This window comes from Mirounga angustirostris, unplaced genomic scaffold, assembly GCF_029215605.1.
Source record: "Mirounga angustirostris isolate CCGP_5_RB_7025 unplaced genomic scaffold, mMirAng1.0.hap1 SCAF_6, whole genome shotgun sequence".
Taxonomy (NCBI): domain Eukaryota; kingdom Metazoa; phylum Chordata; class Mammalia; order Carnivora; family Phocidae; genus Mirounga; species Mirounga angustirostris.
Window position 1 is genome coordinate 81388555 of NW_026991714.1, and position 26177 is coordinate 81414731.

Genomic DNA, 26177 nt, shown 5'->3' on the forward strand with positions numbered 1-26177 from the left:
CCATACACCAAACTACCCAAAAAGTAATGAACAAAGACTTCAAGATCAGATGAGAAAAACAAACATGGCACCATCAGTCTCATGACTTGTCTCTTGGCCTGAGTATTGTCATATTACTTTCTGAATTTCAGTTTCCTTGGATATCAAATGGAGATCAAAATATACATTTTCATGATCTTAAAAGTTCTCATCACAGGAAACAACAATTTTTGTAACCATGTATGTTATAATGGATGTTAACTAGACTTACTGAAGTGATCATTTTGCAATATACACCAATATCAAATCATTCTGTGGGGTACCTGAAACTAATATATTGTTATATGTCAGTTTTATCTGGAGAAAAATACGCTTTCAGAACTTTATTTTTTTTAAAGGTTTTACTTATCTGAAGGGGGGAGAACGCACAAGCAGGGCGAGTGGCAGGCAGAGGGAGAGGGAGAAGCAGGCTCCCCACTGAGCAGAGAGCTCGACGTGGGGCTCGATCCCAGGACACTGGGATCATGACCTGAGCTGAAAGCAGATGCTTAACCAACTGAGCCACCCAGGTGCCCCACTTTCAGAATTTTAAATAATAAATGTTTATAAATTTAAAATTATATATTTAAATAAAATACAATATGCATACATTTTTACATATTTTTAAAATCACGAAAGAATCAAATTTTCATTTTGATTCACGAAGGTAAGTGGCTAAAATCGCCTTTCCAGAAATGTCTGCCCATGCATGCCATTGGAGCTCTCCTCAGCAGGGACATCAGAACACCGTGTACCTGCCCCATGTCTTCTGAATGCCTTGTCTCCCCTTCCCCTCTGATCAAATCTGACCAATCTTTAAGCCACTGGTTTCTCTGCTCTTGAGGGTGCTGGGGTCACAGACATCTGAAAATGTGGGGAAATCTATGAACCGTCTCCACAGGAAAAACATGCCTATCCACCTCTTCTTATAAACTTGGCATGTGATTTAAGGCATTCCCTTCCAGATTATGAGCCTCTCCTTTCAGCCCGGCACGGACTGACTTCTTCCACAAAATTCCTGGGACTCTCAACGGTACACAGCAGCCCGGGGCAGAGATTGCTCATTCCGTGAGTGGTTGTGTTGTTTAGGACATCTTTACAGAGTGTTTGCTCAAGGACACAGACTACATTTCTGCTTCAGGGTGCCTAACCTGAGTCTTAAATAGTCAAAAATATATCTGCCAAATGAGGATGGAAATCCCCCCCCGCCCAGGGTACTTACCGGTATTTGAGTAATTCTGGAGAATATTTTGACTTGGCTTTGAAAATCACCTGCAATGACAGAACAACATGGGGGTTGGGGATATAGTATACTGTCACCAACAAACCAACATCATCACTCGGAACTCCTCTTTCCCTTTATACCCAGGTGCCAGGGCCCATGTTCGAAACTGAGATGTCTGCTTTGTCAGAATGTTTGTTAAGCTAAAGATTTTCCAAGCTATCCACACAATTTCCAAAGTAAAGATATTTTAAAATGATGAAAATGGTTAAAAAAGGAAAAAATAAAAGTATTACTGGTCTACCACTGCCAAGTATTTCTCTTATAAGATTCGTATTTGAACCCGTATTTCCCTTAAAGATCAACAGTCTGCCCTCACCCTTTCTTAGAATTTTCACTGGCACCAAATTCATGTTGTTTGAATGTAAGCGTCCACCTACCCAGGCCTCAAATTCTGCAGCCCACTTTCAATGTCTCCGGGCTATAGAAGCATCAGACGACCATTATCTATAGGAGAAATGTCACGTGTTGGAATTTCTCCACATCTTTTGTGTCCTGCACCATTGCTAACGTGTCCACGCAGGGTGCAGCGGCCGGCCTGGCAGAGCCTCTGAGAAGGCGAAGAGGGGAGAGAAGGTAGGCAGCAGCTCACGCTCCAGCCCCAACTGTGACATGGCCACTAGGCCCACAGCGCATGCACACGGGGGCTCCTGAGGCAAGCGCAGGTGCCCACAGGAGTGCTGGGGGCCTGGCTGGGGAACTGGGATGGGGTAAGGTACATGTGCTCATGCTTGTGCTCTCCTGGATCCCTGGTGTCCATGGGGCGGGGGCACCACTGGGAGAAGGGCGATGCCCTTGCTGTGGATGCTATCGGGACCTTCATCCCCTGCTGCCCACAAGCCCTCGGCATGGAGATCCGAAAGCTGCCCCAAGCCTCAGCCTGGCCTGCTGGCCCTCTCGGTCCCGCCTCTCCCCACCAACCCCTCACATGCTCTCCTGCTTCTCAGCTCTCTTTGCATTTGGTGCTTCTCCCAGGTTTTGCTCAGCCCCTGAAAATATCTAAGGAGCAGATACATTGCCTGAGCTGGATAGAGTAAAAGACAAGGGAGAACAGGGTAAGCATGATTCCTGGGGGAGGGGAGGAGAGAACAGGCAGCTCTGGGACCTCTGAGGCCACCCAGGGGTTAAATATTGTTGCCCCCTTGCCTGAGGAAGATGCAGTGAGAAATCCGTGCAAGAAGGATATCTGAAAGTAACCCCAGGAAATTCTTCAGCAGATCCCAAGTACGTGGCTAAGTGCGCTGATGCAGATGCACAAGGGAGCCTTCACGGGGACTGTATGGGTCAGTTCCCAGAATACATATGCAACAGGAGAAGCCATTTCCCTCTGGGAGCTTTCTAAAAGGCATTCTTCTGAGGACCCTCAGTAGATAATTCTCAGACTTACATGTGCATGAGGCCCACTGTGGAAAACAGTATGGAGAGCCTTCAAAACACATAAAAAAAAGAAATACCATACGATCTGGTAATTCCACCACTGGGTATTTACCCAAAGAAAACAAAAACACTAATTTGAAAAGATATCTGCACCCCTATGTTCACTGCAGCATTATTTCCAACAGCCAAGATATAGAAGCAACCTAAGTGTCCCCTGACAGATAAACGGATAAAGACGACGGTATGTATATACAATGGAATATTAATTGGTCTTAAAAAAAGAATGAGATCTTGCCATTTGTGACAACGTGGTTGGACATATGGTGTATTATGCTAAGTGAGATAAGTCAGAGAAAGACAACTACCATATGATTTCATATAGATGTGCAATCTGAGAAAACAGAACAAAACAAACAAACAGACTCTGAAATGCAGGAAAATGGTGGTGGCCAGAGGAGAGGTGGGTGCGGGGCTGGGCAAAATAGGTGAAGCGGATTAAGAGGTACAAACTCTCAGTTATAGAATAAATAAGTCACAAAGATGAGAAGTACAGCATAGGGAAGATATTCAGTATTGTAATCACGTGGTATGGTGACAGGTGGTGACTGCACTCATCACGGTGAGCACTGAGTAATGTATAGACTTGTCCAATCACTATGTTGTACACCTAAAATTCTTAACAACACTGTGTGTCAATTATACTTCCATTAAAAGAGAAAAAAAAAAAAAAAGAATCACCCGGGCAACTTGCTAAAGATGCAATCTCCTTCAGAGGGGCCAACCCCGTGGGTCTGGGGAGGAGCCCAGGAATCTGCAAGTTAATAAATTCCCTGGCCCAGGTGATTCTGATTCAGCTAGTCCAAGGACCACCTCTTGAGAAATATTGCTCCTCTTGACTAGCTTTGCAATCATTCATTTAAAACACGCTGAAAGAGGCAATCACAATGATCAGTGGACACAGAGAGTCAGGGCACAGTGCAAAGAACAGAGATCGGGGGACGCTCGAGGTCCCCGGACAGCCCCCCAGACACACACACTCCTGCCGTCCCTCCGACGTCCAGTAATGCGCTGCCACTGGGGGACTCCCAGAAACAGACTCCTGGGGAGGGGGAAGCACAGAGATTCCCACAGACTTCACAGGAAGCAAATCTACCAAGCTTCACAGGTAAGCATTCTGAACTTAGAAATGATTTTGTTTCTGACATGGGTTCTGTATCTGTCTTAAATTGTTTTTGGAAGGAAGGAGGGGTTGACATCACAAATAAATTGAAATAAGACAAACAGGGGACAAAAGACACTGCCCTTACTCTAAAGGGATCCTGAGTCCAGCTTTACCTGACAATCTCCCCTGGGATTTTAGGCAAGTCTCATCACCTTTGGTGTTTCTCTGCAGCCCATAAGGAGAAATGTTACAAAACAACCACTCTTAGGAATAAGGAACAGATTAATACATGACTCCAAAGTTTTGCTACAAAATATGACTGATTCACACAACACAGAACAACAGTTTCAGAAAAATCCTTCTTAAATAGTACTTGGGGACCTCACTTTTAATAATTCTTGTTTTAAAATTTTAGTAATTCTTAATTAGGAATTCACAGATACCGGATGCCTGAGTGGCTCAGTCAGTAAAGCATCTGCCTTCAGCTCAGGTCATGATCCCGGGGTCCTGAGATCGAGCCCCACATCGGGCTCCCTGCTCGGCGGGAAACCTGCTTCTCCCTCTCCCACTCCCCCTGCTTGTGCTCTCTTTCTCAAATAAATAAAATCTTAAATAAAAAAAAAGAATTCACAGATTTCAAAGTGTAGAGAAGAAACTACAGTATTTTAAAAAAGTGCTTAACCTTGTCAATACCCAAATATTTTTAATGTTGTGCCACACTTAGGGGGCTTGGTTGGTAGCAGGTAACCTCAGCCGGAGTGACTTAGGTTACTCATTCACACCAGGCACAGCCCAAGGGCACTCCATGGGACAGCATCCCCCAGACGGGGCATGAGGTGGTCCCATCCTGTGGACTCGGCTCTGTGCAAAGCGCTGGCAGGACTAAGAGAAAAATATGAGCAGTCCTGCCTTCAACAGGCTTACAGCCGGAGAGGAGAGACCCAGAGGACACAAGATGGGATGCAGACCAGAAAGGCTCCAGCCTCAGCTGGTCCAAGCTCAGGCAGCGAGCAGGTGAGCAAGCCATGGGCTCTGCCTCGTGGTGGGCACATCGGCCTCCTCTGCTCCCCAGCCCCGTCCTGCCGCCCTCTGGCACTTGCAGCTCCTGGTGGCAGGGAGAAGTATGGGTGGATCAGGGTCAAGTCATGGCGAATCAGGCTCCCTGCTTGCTACCCCCACCTGCCCGTGCTGGGTCTTCAGGGCCGGGATGTGCAGAACGAAAGACCCAGCCAAGAGCTGAGGAAGGAGGGAAACACAACCCACCTAGTCACCTTCTTTATAAACCCAACAACAGACACTTGTTGACTTCCTGCAGCCCCTGGCCTCTGCAGCTCATCTGCACACGTTGGGCTGGGAGTGGACTGAACAGAGGCAGGTGTGGGAGGATGGCGTCCAAGGCCAGCCTGGACCCAGGACACCCTTCCCGGAACATGGTGAAGGATGGGGTTCCCAGCCGTGACTGTCAAATGTTGGGTCTAGTATTGCAGCCATCTAAGCAACCCCATGCTTTGTTCCAACACTTCCACTTCTACAAATTTATTCTGAGGCAGGGCTTCTCAAGGTGTTCCCACAGAATTGAGAACTAATCAATGTTACTGGAAATAAGCCTCATGTGATCAAATACATTTAGAAACTGTTAAGCTAAACGGTTTTTCCCTGCAGGAATTTCCCAGTCTCGAAAAGACTAATACCTGTTGTAAATCTTCAAGCAAAACATACGGCATGCAGTTTTCCAAACTTACTTGGCCTCTTATGGTCTTCTGAGTGTTCCGGGGCACAGAGTTTGGGAAACACTGCCCTACGCACCAAGCATGGATGGACACTGTTCACCGCAGCCTTAGTAAGACTCACGGTAATTATAACACAACAAACAAGAAGGAGAACTTTAAAATGATATTCAGACCCCCCCCCCGCGCCCCTTACACGGGGCCACCAGCCATGCAGCACACAGAGCTCGAGGGGCCCACGGGTGAGGCGTCCCACCCTGAGGGGGGCCCTGGGCCCCACCCCGCCGAGCTCAAACTCATCCCTGCCTGGAGGGGAAAAGTCATCACCAGGGAAAGGCACAATCTGATGGTCAGTAAATCATTTGATCCTCTCGAAACTAAAAGCCAAGGTGATAACCACATCAAAATACAAGCCCTGACCGTGATTTGTAAAAACTCGATCCACTGCTGATTATTTGTGACACATCTATGTCTTTTTTTTTTTTTTTTTTTTGAGACAGAGAGAATGAGAGAGAGCACAGGAGAGGGGAAGAGTCAGAGGGAGAAGCAGGCTCCCCGCTGAGCAGGGAGCCCGATGTGGGACTCGATCCCGGGACTCCAGGATCATGACCTGAGCCCAAGGCAGTCGCTTAACCAACTGAGCCACCCAGGCGCCCCAAAAGGAGGATTTTAGAATAAAAATTTTCTTTTTAAAATGAAAATTTGACACATATACAGTAAAACAAATGAAATCCGAATGCAGGCTTTATGAATTATTATAAAGGAGACATTTGTCTAAACTCATCAAGGTCAAGAAATAGAATATTTCCAGAACCCCCAAAACCTTGATTCTATCTTCTCTTTATAAGTAACAACACTCTTGAAATTTCTTTTTATTTTTTTAGAATTTATTTATTTATTTGACAGAGAGAGACACAGTGAGAGAAGGAACACAAGCAGGGGAGTGGGAGAGGGAGAAGCAGGCTTCCCGCAGAGCAGGGAGCCCGATGCGGGACTCGATCCCGGGACTCCAGGATCATGACCTGAGCCGAAGGCAGTCGCTTAACCAACTGAGCCACCCAGGCGCCCTGACACATCTATGTCTTAAATGCAATTGGATCTATTCAAGCTGTGCTAAGAAAATCTTCCTTCATCCTTCAAGTTAATTCTGAAGGTTAAGTTCCTCAGAGTTGCATTTAAATTTCTGGCACTTTAAACTGCAATATTCTGTTACTGTGTATACACACACACACACACGCACAGAGCAAGTATACGCACATACAGATACATGTATACGTGCCCACACACGTATACATACACATATACGTGCATTTTTTACAATACAATTTCTGCCTCCGTCAATTAAAATGTATAAATGTCCGGATCAGGTTTCCAGCAAAATAAATCCAAACTCTCCTACCCCCCCCCCACCCCAATCTGTGCTTCAAGAGACGTCAGTAAAGGTTGTTCTTGCCCAGAACTGGAGCTAAATGTTCTGGGTAAGCCCTGCTCTCTGGCCTGCCGGGGATCCCTTATCTCGCTGCCCATCTCCTACAGTCTGCGCTGGCTCCCGCTGACCTCAGCAGGAACCCAGCTGGGAGGAGACAGCTCCTTAGGGGGAGGCAGACAAAGATTAATTACCCTTTCCCATTTTATTGTGCTCCTGACAGCACGGGCTTTGCCTGCTTAAGACCCATAAAATCGGAGAGGAGGAAGACAGAGACCGTGTGAAAAGCTAAGGAAAACTCGAGGCCAGACAAAAATTCAGATCATTCCCACATTCAGATTGATGGAATTCACATCAGGTCCACCGCATGGTGCACTGAATCCGGACTCAAGAACTGTAAAAATGGGGACAAGCTGGTCTCTGACCTCAAGAAACTCACAACCAGACACAGACATGCCAGCAGTGTGAGAAGAGGAGAGGTGTAGAGAGGTGTGAGGTGATCTGAGGAGGTGTGAGTAGGTGTGGGGAGATGTGGACAGGTGTGAGCGGGGTGTGCAGAGGTGTGGGGAGGTGCAAGGAGGCATGAGATGGTGTGGAGAGGTGCAGGGAGGAGTGAGGAGGTGTGAGAGGGTGTGGGGAGGTGTGAGAGGGTGTGAGGAGATGTGAGAGGGTGTGAGGAGGTGTGATAGGATGTGGAAAGGGGTGAGAAAGTGTGAGGGGGTATGGGGAGGTATGAGGAGCCACGAGATGGTGTAGGGGGGCGTAGAGAGGTATGAAGAGGAGGTGTGAGAGGATGAAGTGTGAAGGGGTATGAGGAGATAGAAGAGGAGAGGTGTGAGGGGGCGTGATGAGGCATGAGGGGATGTGAGAGGGTATGGGGGGGTGTGAGAGGGTGTGGAAAGGGGTGAGAAGGTGTGAGGGGATATGGGGAGGTGTGAGGAGGCACGAGATGGTTAGGGAGGCATAGGTATGAAGAGGAGGTATAAGGAGATAGGAGAGGGAAGGTGTGAGGGGGCATGATGAGGCGTGATGAGGCATGAGGGGGTATGAGGGGGTATGAGGGGGTGTGAGAGGGTGTGAGGGGGTGTGAGGGGGTGTGAAGGGGTGTGAGATGGGGGGGAAGGCGCACGAGCCAGGGACTGTGGGGGAATGTGAATATGGCCCGAGGAGGCATGAGGCGGGGAGGCGTGAGGAGAGGAGGCTGCCTGGCAGGGGGCACCTCAGCGCCCCAGGGAGGGCCGCGTCACAGCAGCGGGGCTAGGCCAAGGGGCAGCAGAGCGAGGCAGGGAAGGCCTGACAGGCCCTGGGCGGCAGCGCAGGAGGGGTGCGGTGGGGTAACAGTCAGCAAGCAGAGCTGTGCTTTAAGAGGGCGCAGGGGTGAGGACGAGAAGCAAAGCGACGCTGATGGGTTGAGCAGGAAGGTGAAAACGGATGCATGTGTTTAAAGGCACATCAAAGACAGAAGGTAGGGGAGTGGTGACTCAGGTCAGGGGGGTTTGGGGAGACACAGGGAGTGACCGCTCGGGCTACAGGGTTTCTTTGGGCGGGGGAGGGGGTGATAAAAATGTTCTAAAATTGGCGGCGGGGATGGCCGCACAGGGCTGGGAATACAGCATCCCTGAAACAGGGTGCCTCCTGGAAGGCGGGTTATGTCCCCACAAATGTGCAGGAGCAGGAGGGAAGTGAGCAGCGGACCAGGGAGGGAGGGGCCTGGGTGGGGACATGCCCAGGGTGGGGGGGGGACTGCGGGTGGGAAGGTGCTTTTGGGAAATGAAAGAGAGGGGCCATTCAGGGGGACTGGGGCCTTGGTTTTAAGATCAGGAGACCCAGACGTCATGAGAAGGGGTCTCAGCCCTGCACCAATGGAGGGAGGGAGAGGCCAGAGAGCAGAGGGCGGTGGAGGGTGCCCCCAGAGGGAGGTGGACGGTGGGGAAACTGAGGCAGGAAGAAGAGCCCAAGAGGGGGTCACAGAGATGGCAGGGGAGGTGGCCCTGGGGGACCGGGAGGCCTGGCTGGAACCCTGACCTGAAGGGAGAGTCTCAGCTGCTCTTTAGGGAAACAGAAGGGCAGACAATGGGGTCAGGTCTCCTTTCCCTGCCATCCCTTTGGTGTCTACACAGCTGGTGAGAACCCCAGGGTTTTCAGGAGCCGCTGTGGCCATGAGGGCTGGAGGGCAGGGCAGGGCGCGAGCACGCAGCCACTTCCATGGGAAGCTGATGCTGTGTCTCAGAAATACAGCATTTCCCGTCGCAGATGCCTGTGGCCTCAGCATCACCTCCACTGTGTCATAAAGTCCTGCCTAAAACTGGGACCATGGGAACAAAGCTCGGTGATTTCCCAAGAGGCCATCCAGGGGTGCAGACGTCACTGTGAGCGATCCTGGCTCCTCGGGTTCTGATTTAAGACCAAGTTCTGGGTTGGCATGAGGTGAAGCTGGAAGCTGCCCCAGGCCGACCCCTGAGACTGGGCTGTAATGTGGGCAACCTCCTGTCCCACCTACAGGCCTGCCCAGGGTCCTGTCAGTAACCCCAGGCCCCTTGCACCACCTTTCAGATGACGCAGGAGGGCCCAGTAGGTGACGTCCTTGCTGGGACAGAAGCAGAGTCTCTAGAGCGGCTGCTGACCTCAGCCTCCCTCCCCCCATAAATTATAGTCCCTGACCCTCTCACCAACTCTGTTCCACCCTTTGCACTCTTGCCTGCCTGTTCGTCCTCCTACTGACTCAAGTTGGCATTTGCTGCCTCACGATCATTTTTCCTAATGTCATGTTGGCTGCTTCTGGCAGAAACGACCATGCTATTCTTTGTGGGTATGACAGTGTCCCTTGTGCATTCAGACAAACTAAACAAAAGTAACCTCTCTGTCCCCAGAGGCAGTGTCTGTGGCGACTGAATGGAGCACTATGCTTCCAGACTTGCACTTGATTCAGAGGCGCTGTATGTAGCCATTCTGCCCTATAAACTCCCCCCACCCCACATGACCCGGGTCCCTGGGTCTGCCCTTCTGGGCCCCCACTCCCTGGAAATGAACAGGCTGAGCAGACACTCCCCAGCCCTAACAGGCTCCAGACTGCACACACCTGCCCCGCTGGGCAGAGGTCTGGCCGTGGGCTAGGGCCCCCGGGGAGACCCTCCCAGGAGCTGAGCGGGTCGGAGGCTGCGTGCGCCAAGCAGGCCGAAGTCGAAAGAAACCAGTATGTCTCTCTCGCTCACACACGCACTCTCTCTTCAAATGTATGTACGCAGATTCACTTGAAAATGCTCCAAATTTATGGTAGGGTTAAGATTCATTATAAAGTACGTACGTCATGTACACCCAAAGAAACTACCTCCCCCAGGGAAGCCTGGGTGGCTCAGTGGGTTAAGCGTCTGCCTTTGGCTCAGGTCATGATCCTGGGGTCCTCAGATGGAGTCCTGCGTCAGGATCCCTGCTCAGTGGGGAACCTGCTTCTCCCTCTGCCTGCCCCTCCCCCTGCTTGTGCTCTTTCTTTCTGACAAATTTTTTAAAAATCTTAAAAAAAAAAAAAAAAAAAAAAAGAAACTACCTAGCCCACACTCATGTACCCACCACACAGTTCAAGCTGGAACACAGCCATCTTTGTTCCAACTCAGTTTTCATTTTTAACAAATGAAAAAGGTAACCCTGAAGCCCCCGGCATCTCTCTCGCTGGTTCTAATCCCTCCTCTGCGGAGGTAATCCCTTTCTGAATCTAGCCTTACCATACCCAGGAAGGCTTATAATTTTACCATGTATGTGTGCATTTACAAATAACACCTAATATATCAATATACCATATGTAAAAAATACAGAGTACCATCTTGTGTGGGTTTTCACTTCATCTGAACAATATTAACACTTTCCAGACCCTTGTGCAACTTGTTTGTTCGCCCATGATGACATGTTCGCAACACACATTCTTGCTAAGGCCCGGTGTCCCACTGACCATAGGCCACAGCTTTGTGCCTTTCTCTGGCACAGAGACATGTAAAGATGATCAAGAGTGTGCACTCAAGCTGGCTCACCTGGACCTGAATCCTGGCTCCACCAATTGTCAGCTGTGTGACTGTGGAAAAGTTACCTAACCTCTCTGTGCCTCAAGTACCTCACCTGTCAAATGAAATTAATCACAGTACCCATCTAGTAGGTTTCTGTGAGGATTAGCTGAATTAACCCAGGTCTTGCACTTAGACAAATGCCGGTCACCTAACAGACACTCTGTGTTTATGTGTTTGCTACTGTCATTAGTCCTTGTCCGTGTTCTCCAACCATGATTCTAAATGCACAACTACTAAACCATGACCACAGAGTCCTTTTTGACCATAAAAGGAATTTTCACACTCAGAAAGGTTAGGAACCAAGACACATTCGCCGTTCGCTCTTATGGTTCCTCCGTGCTGCCCACTTCCTGATATATTGGGGAAATTATGCAAACCCGAGGCCCTGGTCTCCCCAGGTGACAGCCAGTGGTCAGCTGCCTCCGTCGGAGTTTCCCCATGCTGAGCACCCTCATTCACCAGAGCAGGGTGACACAACAACCAGAGTCCCTGAGACCCAAATGGCACATTTCTCCCCTTCTGCAGGAATCCCCAAGGACGAGCATAAGCCAACTCCAGGGGGTCAGCCATCAGGACAGCTCTCTGCGAAAGCGAGGCAAGCATGGTGTCTTCATGTGCATGGAGATGGACCATGCATTTAAAGCCATGGAATGCCATGAAGGAAAAAGGCGTATACGCTGTTTGTGCCACAGAATTATGGGGTGCAGTAGCCTGAAGCCAAGGTGAGCTCTGTCCGGGTCCTGGGCTGGCCACATGTGAGGGGTCCCCAGGGAGGTGACTGGGCTCCAGGGTCATGTCTTCACCATTTCAACTTCTGCCTTTGAACTTGGCAAGCCCACGGCTCGAGGAGCGGGTCCTGCTCACTTCCTGGCCTCGTGCTGTCCCGAGGAACACAGACAGAGTCCCCAGCAATTAAGTGAGCTGCTTTTGCATGTGATCTTGGGATGCACAGTGATCTTACCTCCGCTCTGAACTTCCCTGCAAGTGCTGTTAGCCAGCTCCAGCCCTCCCAAGAGCTCTGATGTACTGTCCCGTCTGCTGACCCAGCACCTAAGACGCCCTTCCAGGCACCCGCATGCATGCACATACGCACATGCATGTCAGTGCCACCGCATAGTGGGACAAGGAGCATGAGCTGGGTCTCTTGCCTAAACTGCCCCCGACTCTCAGTGCTCACTCAGGGAACAGAGGGAAAGGTCTGACAGGAAAGAGGCATCTCTGCTTGCTTCCTCCCGTCCTCTCCTGTTTCCAATTCCCACCAGTCCAGCCAAGTTCTGCTCCCGCCTCCACGCATCCAGTGGCTCAGGAGGGCCTCCCTGTCCTCATCAACAGAACTGGGCTCCATCTGACAGCGCCCACACCAGCCAGGCTGCCCCAGAAGGCTCTAGGCCGGCAGGCAGCCCAGGAGGGGCAGTAGCGCCCTGGAGAGCGCCCCTCACAGTCAACCAGCAACACACGGAGCCTGGCCTTCAATTTTCTTGCTTTTCCTCGTCATCGGGCACCTGAGTGTCTGGATTCGGGGTGTGGCTGGCCAGACAGCCATGAACCTGCTTGGCTCAGCCCTGATGACCTCTCTTCGCCTTTCTGAGTCTTGGTGTCCATCCGTGAGACAAGAGGGTTAGTCCCAATACCCATTCAGGTGCCTTCTACCTTTAAAACTCTAGACATGAAGGGCACCTGGGTGGCTCAGTAGGTTCAGCATCTGCCTTCGGCTTAGGTCGTGATCCCGAGGTCCTGAGATCAAGTCCCGCATCAGGCCCCCCGTTTCTCCCTCTAACCTCTGCCCTGGCTCGTGCTCTCTCCCCCAAATAAATTAATAAAATGTTTAAAAAAAAAAAAAACAACTCAAAACTCTAGGACATGAAGAGCCTTCCCAGAGGGCAGCCTGGGGCCTCTGCCCTGGGAAGCCCCACCCGTCCACTGCAGCCTTGCTTCTCAGGGGGCGTGGGCCCCACCTGTCAGGGGGAGGAAGGAGCTGGGCCTGGGTCACAGAAGCCCAGTCCTGCCCTGGGGCCCGCTGACTCCCCTGGGCAGAGGCCACAGGGAGAAGCACCTGCCGTCTCGCTGGGACAGATGAAGACTGACCATGCAGATCAACCTCCCTGGCAGCATTCTCTCTCTTCACCCTCGTGAATGGAAAGGACCTTGACCATACAAGGTGCCACAATCATCACTATGTTTCTGAGCCGCTCCTATGGCAACCGCCACCGTGGGGCACGATCTGCAGGTCAGGGCCCTGCCTGCAATTGTTCCAAATGTGCATGACACGCACATAAAAGAGCACCTTAGTAGCAAGGAGGAGACCTTTTCCAGCAAGGGGAGCTTAGCCGGGGGGGTCAGTGGCCGGCCCAAAGGCCGCCGTGGGCCACGTTTTATCACGGCCACGATCTGTGCACCAAAGTACACAGAACTACAATGTAAGTTAGCAGCGAAAGTGCCTCAGGTGTCTTTCCCTCCCCAAAATAACTTCCTGCCTCAGGAGTGAGGAGCATTCTGACATTCCCTGGGGACTCTTGCCCTAGCTGGAGGCAGTGTGGTACTGGCTACGGACGGCCTGCTGGGGTCCCCCCCAAATCACAGGCTGAAATCCTGCTCCTCCATGTGATGGCATCAGCAGGTGAGGCCTCTGGGAGGCAGTTAGGTCAGGAGGGTGAAGCCCACGTGAAGGGCAACAGTGTCCTCATGAACGGGCCCTGGAGAGCACTCTCCCTGCTCTCCACCACGTAAGGACCCAAGGAGAGGCTGCCATGTGCAACCAGGACAGGCTCTCACCAGAGCCCAACCATGGTGACACCCCGACCTCAGACTCCCAGCTCTAGAACGGAGAGAAATAACTGGCTGTGAAGCCACCGTGGTATTCGGTTAGAGCAGCCTGAGCAGCCCAAGACGGCCCCGACGGGGCTCCTTGTATCTACCCCGGACAGAACAGCCCTCAATACTTGCCAGAGAGGAAGCAATGTGGCGGAACGCTGGGAGTGAGGCCTCCTTCTGCTCCTGGAGCTGCCCCTGGCTCACCGTGGTCCACTGGGTGGGGCCGACGGGCACCAGGACAGTGAAAACCACATCCCATCAGAAACAATGAAAGGAACTGAGAATGTCCCACCCCTGCGGACAGGTACTGGGAGAGTACATCTGCCACCACAACTGCAAAGGGCTGTCCTGGGAAGAGGGACTGTATCTGCTCGGAACGGCCCCAAGGGGAGGAACTGGAGCCACCCAGACTTCCCCCAAGCACCACCTTTCCATCCTGATGCTCTGAACCCCAGGAAGCTGCCGCCAGGAACAAACCAGAGCAAAGAGATTTGCCTTTACACTTAAATAGTAACAAACGCCACTGGTTCTTTTAAAAACATGCAATGTGCATCCTAGAGGAACAATCGTGGAGATGGAGTGACCATTGGAGACATCCCACTTTGTGTCACCGCTGTAAGGACTGTCACCAAGTAATGTCAGCCCTCATGACATTACTTGACCTACTCATGAGATAGGGTGCAGCCTGGGGAGCTGAGGTCCCTGTGTGTGGGGGATTTCTGCCCTGCGGATTACGCATAGCAAGTGTGTCTGCCAGGAAAGGGGTAGAGGGCTGATGATGTCACAATATATCAAGCCGGTGGAGGGCCCTCGTCTATGTCTCCCCAGCCCCTGGCCGACAGGAGACAGGTTCCCTTCTGTGTGCTGTGGGTGGCATGTGGCTCAGGGCACTCCCATTTCCGTGTGTCCTTCCCCATAGTCAGTGGCCCTCGGGGAAGAAAACCCAACTTACTGCCTCTGGCCTCAGGCACCTGCGTAGGTGATCAGTAAGATTTGTTCAAAGCAAACAGCACTCTCTAAGCAGGAGATGAAAACCCAAGCCCAATTCCAACTTGTCCCGGCAACAATAACAGGATAAAGATGGGGTGGGAGCTTGGTGATAAATGCTGGGTTTGTTCTAACCTGGGCCCGAGGACCAAATCCAGCCCACAGCCTGTTTTTGTATGGCCTGTGAGCTAAGAGCAGTTTTTATCTTTTAAAAGAGACGTATGGAAAAAAAAAAAAAAAAAAGAATACACAGCAGAGACTGTATGGGGCTCACAAGGCCTAAGATATTGACACAGGCATCCCGCGCTCCTTCCTTCCTTGCGCCGTCCCCCCTCCCCCATGAGCAAATTTGAGGAAATCAACCCACTGGTAGAGAAAATCCACTCAGGCTTCATCTGTACTCATTGGCGAACAGACTCAAAACTTAAGCCCCGGGATAATTAAAAAGTAAAATACTGACAAGCCTCTGCAGACCTCCCTGAATGCAGTGTGGCAGGTATCGTCTGGACCGTTTGCTGAGGCTATTTCTGTCCCGAGAAAACCTGACCTGCCAGAATGTCAGACCTGAGACAGACAGACCCACAAACCAGGAAGAGGCTCCTCTCGCTAGAGCTGCAAGGAGAACAGGAACCGACTGACCAAAGCCACTCTCCAGATCACATGATTTGCAGTTCTCAAAAAGCGGAGAGTCTCTGAGTGATGTCACAAGGATGAGTAGCCTTCCATTCCGTCAATGTCCTTCTCTGGTCAGGCCGTCCCTCACCGCCCTGATGATGTCACCTCCAAGATGATCCCCTCCCAGGCACCGGAGGCCTTTGGGGGCTAAGACGATGGACACACAACAGCCCCCCAGTTGGGGAGGGCACGTGCTGTCAGACACAGCCGTGGACCAACCCCCGCCCCCACTAGTCCCTGCTTGCCTGACCTGAGGAAAGACAGGGGTGCTCAAAGATGCCACAAAACCCTGTAGATGGCAGGGTGTGTGGGACCCAGACCAAGGTTCCCGATGGGGACAGGAGCCGCAGGTTTGTGCTCGGTGCACAAGGACACAGCCGGTAGGCTCAGCTCAGCTTCTGCTGTTGGGAAAATCAAGGCTTCGTGGTCAGTGGGGTTGGATTTCGGGTTCGCTGTGAGAGTCTAATCGTTCCCAAGAGTGCTGAGGCCATTCATGAAATGTGGTTCACCTTAGGTTGGCACTGAAGCAATAATAACGGGAGCGGAGAGAATTAAAAGCTTGTGCTTTGAGGAGAGATCTTGGGCAACTGGGCTGTAGAATCAGAGGCCTCTTCTTAGGGAAATTTTTAGAAGTGAGGCTGGGAAGCTACTTCCTGGGAGGGGCTGGTGGTGGATGGTCGACTGAATGCAAGTAAGGAAAATTCTCCTGGGTTCCATGTGTGCCTGCCCTGGCAGAGGCGCACACAGGTACACACACATGCACACTGCTCTGGAGGCTGTGAGCCCACTGAGTGACCACAAGGAGCCCGAGACCAAGAGGTCATGGGTGTGGTGCACAGAGGTGAGGCCGAATATACTTCCTGCCCTGGTGGGACTGTTGGGTCCCAGCTTTGAAATAAGGTACTTGGGGATTAATGCTTGCCTTGTGTGTTCCTAAGCTTCTTACTTCTTCATAATCACCAACAGGCCTAGAAGCGTCCCTCCTCACACCTCCTGGATTTGGACCTGGCACACAATAGTATTTGGTAAACATTTCTTGATCTTGATTAAATGGACTGCCAAGAAGCACAGCAAGACTCACGTATTCCTAAGATCAATACCTCCCTTTTCCTGGTAGGGCTGGAGAGAGGGTCCCTGGATTAGATTTTGGCTGCCTCCTGGTTCCCTATCAGCAAGGATGAGGACAGGGGTGCACTTCGAGTTGGGGGTAGCATGTGCAACAAGCACAAGCTCACAGGTGCTGGGCCTCGACCTGGCTCTTCATACCAGACTGAGTGACCTTGGACAAGTCACTGGAATTCTCCTGGCCTCGGTTGGCTCATCTGCAAAATGAGGGGCTGGGCCGCTGAACCTCCCACTCTCCCCAGCTCTTGGCTTCAGGAGCCGCAGCTATGAGGAGCTGCTCACTTCCACACTCCCTCTAAGGGCAAGCCAAGTGTCACTGTCATTTTATAAACATAAATGTTGCAACATGGTGGTAGAAGTCATTTCGATGACACGGTGGGGGTGATACAAGGCAGAGCTGGTACTGGGGTCTGACCTTTAAGACTGTGGTTTGGTATCTGGGCAAGAGCCAGAGTCCCTCCTGTTACATGCAGAAAGAGCACCTTAACTGAGGTGCAAAGGGTTACAACACCGACGGTGTCTCCTTTAACCTGCTCCCACCAGGGGGATAAGCACCGTGGTCGTGGTCGTTGATTTCCTGGTGAGGAATGTCAGTAACCAGCCATGGGAGCCACACTAGGGGTGAAGCCAGGATTTAAACTTGGTCCTGCCCACACAGTCCCTGCTCCTTCCATTCCCAGTGCTGCCAACCCATTTATAGGCCTTTGCTGGCACACCATGACCCCCTGACTCCCACGATATGCTCCAACAGTCCCCATGAGCCTCAGCTCCCCCCCACCACCCGCCCTAACTGCCCTGCAGCTTCCCAGCCGCCCTCTAAGACGTGCTGGAGTCCTGGCTTCTGCGTCAGCATCCATTAATCACACCACATCTCCCCCCACCCCGCCCCCGTCCCGAGAGTTCACTTCTCCTTTTCCTTCCTCAAAATACCCTTCTGTCATGGCAGGAATTTGCCATCGGGCTCAAGACAACGCTGAACCAGTGAGACGTTGAGCCCACTCTGCTCCACCAAACTCAGGGGCCCCAAGGGTCTGAGGTCCCAGGGCAAACAGCTGGAAGACACAGCTGCCCAGGTATTGCTGAGCCCATGGCCACACCAGGAGCACTACAGACAAATCTGCTTGCCCAGGGGCTGCCCTGGAACACGGCTGGCAACCTCTGCTACTGGGCCTCGACCCCACAGCCTGGGGTGGAGGGCACCTCAATACCCCATGCGCAGAGATTCCCCCATGCTCCCGCTGTCGGGGTCCTGCTCTGCTGGAAACCTCTACGTGAAGAGCAGGCTCTGGAGGACAGACCTCAGTTCAAGCCTCAGCCCTACCACTTCCTGGTGCAGCAAAGAGCTGAGTGGGAGGGGCGCCTGGGTGGCTCAGTCGCTTAAGCATCTGCCTGAGGCTCAGGTCATGATCCCAGGGTCCTGGGATGGAGCCCCGCATCGGGCTCCCTGCTCAGCGGGGAGTCTGCTTCTTCCTCTTCCTCTACCTGCCGCTCCCCCTGCTTGTGCTCTCTCCCTCTCTCTGACAAATAAATAAAATCTTTAAAAAAAAAAAAAGGCAAAAAGAGCTGAGTGGGAGTTTAGCTGTACCCCACACTGGTGCTGGGGACCAGAGCCAGAAACGACAGGTACTCAACACTCCATGTTCCAAAGACAGCCCCGGACATTTGGGGCCAGCCGTTCACACACCTCACACAGGGCCAGCTAAGAGTCAGCAGAACCAGTCCTACCACTAGCCTCCTCCCCACCTTCCAGCCTATCCGAGAAGGTGGAGAGCGGAGAAAAGGAGTCATCAGCCTGTCCTCGGCAGGAGACTGGCATTCACGGTGGCACATGCGACCCTCACCCCGGGTCACTGAGGAGAAAACCCCAGGGGAACTGCTCAGGTGGATTAGGAAGCAGGGGGCCTCACCACCCCACTCCACGGACAGGTGCTTGCTGAGCTGGGAAGGCTCAGACCCAAGGGGTGTAGACATGAGAACAAACTGGGTTGCAGGGAGAGTCCTAGCAGAGGCCACCCTGGGCCGTGGGGGGTCTGAGGGCACCAGGACCTCAGGGGGTGGTATCTTCCTCCACTTGGGGTTTCTGTGGGCGGCAGAGAAGGAAAGGGGGCGGGTGGGGACCTGGGAGGAGACCCGGGGGGGGGGAGGTACCAGCCCATGGCCTATGTGGCCAGACCTGAAGAAGGGATTGGACAGAAGGCGGATAGGCAGAGGGAGCCAGGATAAAATAGAGTCGGCCATGTAGACGCGGCCCCATGGCAGGGTCACCCACAGAGCCAGAGGCAGAGCAAGGCTGAAAGTGAACAGGCAGAGCGTCACTTGAGACAACCCTGCCCCTCCTCGGGCCAGCCCCAGAAGAGCCAGATTCCAAAGATGGTGGGGGAGAGGCTAAGAGCGAAGGACGCACTGCAAGCTTCCACTCCAAGCCCCAGAGGGACGGGACCATGGCCCTCCAGCGGCTGTGGGGAGAGGAGGTGCAGAGGCTGCGGGGCACTGTGGACGAGCTCCTCACCATCCCGCCCCTCGGAGGGCAGATAATACCCTTAGCCCAGGTTATCAGCGAGGCTCCGCGGAGACACAGGAGGAAGCCCCAGGCACGGGGCCAGGCACAGAGCACAGGACAATGACGGTGAAGACTTCCTCCAGCTCCAGGAGCACCTTCCATCCCTCCCAAAACTTCTGTCATGCTGCTCCTCGGCCACTGCCTTCTCCTTCTCCCCACCCGGCCCCCCGAAATGCCACAAGCCCGCCTCTTCTCTGAGAGCTCAGGGCCCACTCAATCCTCCCAGAGCTTCAATTACACTCTCCAAGTCCCCGGAGTTATCACTTAACTGTGTGGGGTATACAGTTCGCCTCTCCCCAGCCGGGGGTTCAGCTCCCAGAGAACAGGGGCTGCATCTATGGTAGAGTATGTTGTCCCATCTGAACACTGTACCACAAGGCACAGGCCATCACTCAGATGCCAGAGATGTGGGCGGCCTCCCAGTGCCTCCATGGCCGGACCACGTAAACTTGAGCGAGCCATTGAACCTCTCTGACCCTCCACAAAACGGGGAGACCATCTCAGCACTTCTGTCAGAGGGCTCTCGCGGAGAATAGGACAAACCAGTTAGAACCGAGCCCAGCACCCAGTGTCTGCTTCTTCATTATTTGCTGCTCGCCACCCCCTCCCAAATCTGATGGACTTGTTCTGAGATGTGCCCTGGGGAAGCCGTAATTTTTAAAAGTCCCGGGCCATTCCAGTGGTTGAGAACCTTGTCTAAGAGAAGGCACGTGGGAGGGAGAGGAAGGGAGAGATGTCAGAGCTGAGAGTCAAAGAGTGACCCCCTTTATGCCTCCCCAGAAATATCAGTATTTGTCAGGAAGCCAGGGCGTGGCTTTGCTCTACAGAGTCTTGGAGACCAGCACTTAGGTACCCCCTTCTCCTGCCAGCCACCCTGGAGATATGAAGAGAAACAAGACTTGGAAGATCCAAAGAAGCCAGGGCCAGGGCTTGAGGCCTCTTGGCTGGAGTGGCTCTGTCTGCCTGGTCACTCTTTCCCTCACTCAGCATTTACTTGCCAACCAGCAGATGGTGCAGAAAATGTGCAGCCCTGCCCCTAATCCAGCTAGTGCAGAATTTGCATGTGATTAGCACGGAGCCATGGCACTGGCCTGCATTTTCCTTTTTTCTTCTTCCTTTCCCCCCCCACTTTTTTTTTTTTTTCTTAAAAAGGGACACAAATAAAGACCTCCATACAAAATACGATCACGGCCACAGTTCTTGAAATAACATCAACCTACCTGACCTTTGTATCTTGCTGGAACTACCTCTTTGGATCCGATTAAAAAGCTAGAGTGTCTGCAATGGAGCTGATGACTGCCTGAGTAACTAGCTTTTGGGCTCAAAGGTAGTTTTTGGACAGATGATACCGATGACTCGTGGACTGGAAAATACGTGGATACACCAGACTTATCAGAAGGCTACAAGTGCAGAGCTGTTTTTGTAAGACAATAATAGCTACTAACTAGTACATACGCTATTTTGTAGCCAGACATATTTCCTGCAGATTTTCTCCAGGGCTCCCACCACACCAGGGCAATCCTTTTCTAGCCTTTCTTTTTTGAGGTGAAGACTGTTTTCTTACCGTTTTCTTTAGAGAAACAGGGACGCTGTGAAAAGGAGCAGAATGCCTGCCTGCACAAAGCGTCTGTCCGTGAGAGAGCTCTTAAACTACCCTCCGCAGGTGACACGGGTAGAGTCCTAGTGAAAACGGACATTTTAGTGCTCAGAAAGCTAATGAGAATCAGAGATGACCATGACGGTGTTGTGTAATTAAACCCTTTTGCAATACTTGACGCGGTATTTGCAAAGCACTTAACAATTACTGCCCTTTTCTTATTCACATGTTCTCCCATTAGCTTATTAACAATATACCTCATAAACTGGTTTCCCTGTGCCCGTAAAAGAGCCCCAGTAAACTTTATGGCTTTTTCTTGGGGCCTCTCCGACCAGCTCAGGCAGCAAGCTTGACCTCCTGCTGCAGCAGCTGGGGAGCTGGGTGTTACCCCAGACTGCCGTTTAGCAACCCTGAGAAATGAATTCGGGAGCCCTAGTTCATTCAGCAGGGCTCCGACGCAGGAGATTAAAAACCTCTCATCCCAAACCGGACAGTCCCGCCCTGCCATCACTCAAAAATATCGGTGACTGACCCCAATCTGGAGGCCACCGTGCAGAGGACCTTTCCAGGCTCAGATCAGGTGCTTGGGATGAGGGGACGGAGGAGGAAGGTCTAGAGTTCGAGCCTCCCTGGTGGGCACACCTCCCAGCAGGACCCGTTCTGCCGTGTGCGGGAAGCCCCGCCGCGCCGGCTAATGCGGAGCTACACGGGCAGACACCGACTGGTGGCTCCGACCCTCACTTTCTTTCTCTCTTTCTCGCCCCTTTTGGGAATGGGAGGGCGTTACCTGACAGAAGGGCCTGCAGGGAGGACAGGGCTCGGGCGACCCCAGAGCCAGTGCGCTCTGCCCACACTCTCGGCCCCGCGGCTCCGTGACCGCCCCAGGCAGCCGCGGCCTCTCCCCTGGCGCCGCGCGCAGGGCGGGGGCCGCTCCGCCAGGTGAGCGCCCTCCCAGGGGCCTCCCGCTCCCCGCGCGGCTGCCCGCGACTCACCTGCGTGAAATACAAGTTCATGAGCGTGAGAGTGAAGAACTGCAAGCACACGGGGAAGCAGTAGAGCAGCCAGAAGACGAAGGGGCTGAGCGCGTTGGCCGCCACGAAATCTTTGAAGTAGAAGGAGAAGAGGACCGTCCGCAGGGAGGCCCAGAAGAGGCAGAGGAAGAGGAAGACGCTCTGGTAGCTAAGCCGCTTGTGGCGGTAGCGCAGCACCAGCCAGAGCTGCACGTAGATGAACACGAAAAGCAGCGAGTAGAACACGGTGTAGACGATGGTGAGGCCGAGCTTCACGTAGGGGGGCACGGCCGGGGTCAGCGTGGGCGGCAGCGAGTCGTTGCGGAGGGGGTCCCACGGCGGAGCCTCCATCGGGCCGGGGACGCTGCAGCGGGGCCGGGGGCGCCTCATCTGGGCTCGCGGCCGCCGCCGCCGCCCCCGTGGGGGTCTCCGAGCATCGCGCTCCGCCCGGAGCCCGGCGACTGGAGGAAAGAAAACAAGCCGCACTTCCTCCCCCGGCACCACATGATTCACTGGGGCGGCCTTTGTCTGCGATTGGCAGCGCCGCGCCCGCCGCCCCCGCGCGCCCCTGCACTGCCCGGGGCGCCCGCGGGCACCCACCCCGCCGCGCCGCGGCCCCGCGGCCCCGCGCCGAACGCCCACCCCGCCCCGCCCCCGCACTGCGCGTCCCCGGCGCCGCCCCGCCCCCCGTCATCCACCGCCCCCCGTCCCGCCCCACGTCAGACACCAAGCCGCGCGCCACCCCCACACTGCCCTCGCCAGACCCCGCACTGCCCCCAAGTTAGACACCCAGCCGCGCGCCCCGCCCCCCTGCACAGCCCCCAGCCAGACACCACGCCGGGCGCCCTCTCCCCTGCACCGTCCCCACCAGACACCACCCCCACCGACCCCACGCGAGACACCGCGCCCCGCACCGCCCGCTCCAGACACCGCCCCGCCCCCTACACCGCCGCCCCCACCAGACACAGCGCCCGGCGCCCCAGCACCGTCCCGCCCCCCGCCAGGCACCGCGCGCCCCCGCACAGCACCTGAAGCCCCCGGAACCGCCCGCCCTCGTTCGGTGCTTCCCGCTGACCCCCGCTAACTGCTGACGATGACTTACTTGTTTTGCAGAAGTTCATTCTTTTATTTCAAAACAGCAACTTTGTAAGTCCTGTTTTTTCCCCATTAAAATTAAAACTGACTATGAAGTGGCCGGCGTTTTTCCTTGGAAATCTCAGGCTGGGGTGATGTTTATTTCTAAATCCCGAAATGCCCAAGACAGAGCTTGTGTTTCTGAAGTTGTGTGTACCCAGAGTGAGGAAGGGAATGGTTCCTGTGGCTACGGCCTCGCTTCGGTGTTGACCAGGGCCCACGAGGGCATTTTTTTCTCCCGGAGATCCACACAGTGCGCGCTGCGCCCCTCACCTCCCAGCAGCGCGCTACTACCGCGAGGAGCTGGGGAAGGGGGCTCAGAGCCATGGAGACCACAGGGCTCAAAGGTAAGCGTGACTGCTCTGAGCATACGGGCTCCCATTCCAATCCAGCCCAGCCAGCGGGGTGGTTGGTCAGCCAGACCCCAAGTCCGCTCTTTTGCTGCTCCCAAGAGGGTCGCTCCTCCCCGACGGAAAACTTGACTTGGGTTACGCCCCAGGGCGTCTCTCTAGCGTTACCCTGGGGTGCTGGGAGTTGTGGAGGGCTCTGGGCAGAGAGGAGATGCCAGGCTGACCTCTGGAAGCAAGTCTGAACAAGCAGTTCGGATAAACAGAGGAAAGAGGCCCGAATCTCCAAGCCTCCAGGAATTTCTTGGGACTCCTTTTCTCATCTTTATAGTCAGTTTCGTGCCTAATTGTGTGTTTTTTCTAAAACAGGCCCCGTGGAGCCTGGATCCAGCCCTGTTTTTCCTCCAAATTAGTGTTTACACTTTCCCAATATATTTCAGGTGCTTTATCAAGACCAAGTGTGCCTTTGGTGTCAAGCTTCTTTTCTCGTTCCTCTTTTTCTTCTCATCGCCAAGAGAAAATAACCCCCCACCTCTGATCTTGTTCCCCTCAAATCCCTTCTGCACAGAGCAGCTGGAGTGATCTTTTTTTCTTTCCTTTCTTACCCTTTCCATGTCATTCCCACGCTTAATTCCTTTCGCTTGCCCCTCATCGTTCTGAGGATAAAGTCCACATTCCTACCCTAGCTTACCTCCTGGACTTGCCTCTCTTAATAAGTGTTAGGGTCAAATACCTCTTAACTCCCCTACACCTAGAAAACTCTTTCCACCCCTTCCTCCAACAACTGGCCAAATCCTATTCCTCCAGAAAGTTTTCCCAGACTACACCACCCACCATCTACTCAGGATTAGGTTAGAGCACCTGTGTGCTCACAGAGCAGCCTTGCATAATTGGCCAGCCACCAGACTTGTGTGTAAGCTTCCTTAGGCTAGAAACTATGCCTTGTTTACCAGTGTCTTCCCTGTGCTTGCCTGGGCATTCAAAAAATATCTGTTTATGTTTTATTATACTGAAAGAATGTAATTTGTCATCGGAGGCTCAGGCTCTGATATTTCTCCTCATCTGTAAGACCTCTATTCACAAAACCACCTTACGATCCAAGATGGCTGCTGGCTCTCCAACCATTGCATCCACTTCCCAGGCTGGCAATAGGAAGGACAGGAGAGAACTAGTGGGCACTTGTCCTTTCCTGTTTATGGAGCCTTCCCAGAAACACCACAGAATGCATCCACTTTCACCTCATTGTTAGAACTTAGTTACCTTAATGAGACAACTGCAAGAGAGATTAGGAAATGTAGTTTTGGTGGTGGTTTTTTGGGGTTTTTCTGTTTGTTTGTTTTTCTTTGTAGTTATTCCATATGGCTAAAAGTCAAGGTTCTGTTACTATGGACAAAGAGGAGAATGGATCTGGGGAGGAACTAGCAGTCTTTACCAGCATCAAATGTGCTTTTTACCATCCTTACATTTTTGAAAATAAAAACCATATAAAATGCTTCCACTTAATATAATGCAACATACCTTGTACACTTGCAAAATACCTTCACTGCTCCCCACAAGAATCATTTTCTGTGTCCAGCTTGAAATCTAGGACCTGTGGGTGATAATCATTCCTCCTTTAATTCTGCCACGACCCCATCTCAATATTCTGATCTCCTAGATTAAGTTATTTTTACTAATTTATCCTATATAAACAGAAGAAAATTAAAAGTAAAAAGCAATTAGTTAAAATAGACATAATTATACATAAGAAAGAAAATATAAGTAAAAGTTAGAGTCCTTATTTTTGCAAGTGGTTACAAGACTCTAAGTGTTATAAAACTATACAAATTTAGGACTCCTCTCTTAAATGCATATTATAAAATCTCCCTTTTCTTTTATTAAGCATCTCAGCTAATCAGGGGATAACTCTCATGTCTGAGGGAATCTGTGTATGTTAATTTTTTAAACAAAATCCATTGTTTCCCATTGGACATACCAGTACAAGAGAGCCCATCACAGCTAGATTCTATTGGCTTCCTTTTGCCAATATAACAGCAACCTTACGTCCCCTTGAGTGTCACTATCATCAAAGTCAACACTAACTCCCCCTTTTTGCAATCTCAACCACTGGTATGAAGAGTCTGAAAGAGCCTGTGTCTCCATTTCAATCTCAAGGGAACTATGCTTGAGTCCCCTGCTAGAAGAATTCCTCCTTGGTTGCTGTGACCTTCAAACTAGCAAAACCCAAAAGAGAAGGGAACAAAAATGAACACTTTGCAAATGGGTCATTTGGCGTATTAGAGATGTCATCCTCTTGGATCCTGTACCTATGGCTCCTGGCTGCAGGAGAAACACCATATATTGGCCCTGAGGTCAGAAGATGTCTTATGAATACAGGACAGTCATATTGTCTATACAGGCGTGTCTTCCAGCAGGCACTAAGTCTACAATTGATCATTCCATTATTCTATAAGCCAGCTTCTACCAAGGGATGGATATTAGCCCACCTCATTTCTTCTTTTGGTATAACGTGAGGTCCTTAGTCAGAAGCAATATTGTATGGAATACCATGATGATGAACAAGGCACTCAGAAAGTCTGAACATGATAGCATAGGCATGGTGGGCAAAGAAAGTAAATCCAAGTTCAAAAGCACTGTCTATTCCAGTGAGGACAAATCACTGATCTCCTCCATGAGTAAAGTCTATATAACCTGCTTCCAGGTGGCTGTGTAGGACCTCCTCTGAATTCGGTACCTTTTGGAACACTCACAGTTGTTTAGTGATGCAGGAAAGAAGCCAGATCAGCCTTGGAAGGGGAAGTCTAAATTGTTAAAAACCTGGATAATTTCAGTCTCTGCCCACTTGGTCACTGTATCCATGACCCACTGAATAAGCTGTGGGCTA

At 52.2% G+C, this 26177-nt stretch overlaps 1 protein-coding gene across 2 annotated transcripts in view; it reads right to left on the reverse strand.

Moving 5' to 3' along the window:
* The window catches only part of GPR137B (G protein-coupled receptor 137B), a 51286-nt gene extending 28872 nt beyond the window's left edge, over nucleotides 1–22414 (reverse strand). For both annotated transcript variants that reach the window (XR_010412422.1, XM_045877789.3), the window contains exons 1-2: nucleotides 21795–22414; nucleotides 1241–1290 (exon numbers count right to left, since the gene is read on the reverse strand). Coding sequence is in view for 1 of the 2 variants with exons in the window: in XM_045877789.3 (XP_045733745.1) it covers nucleotides 1241–1290; nucleotides 21795–22202 (458 nt within the window). In the remaining variant the exon portion in view is untranslated. The remainder of the gene's footprint in view (nucleotides 1–1240; nucleotides 1291–21794) is intronic.
* Nucleotides 22415–26177: the final 3763 nt, after the last annotated feature.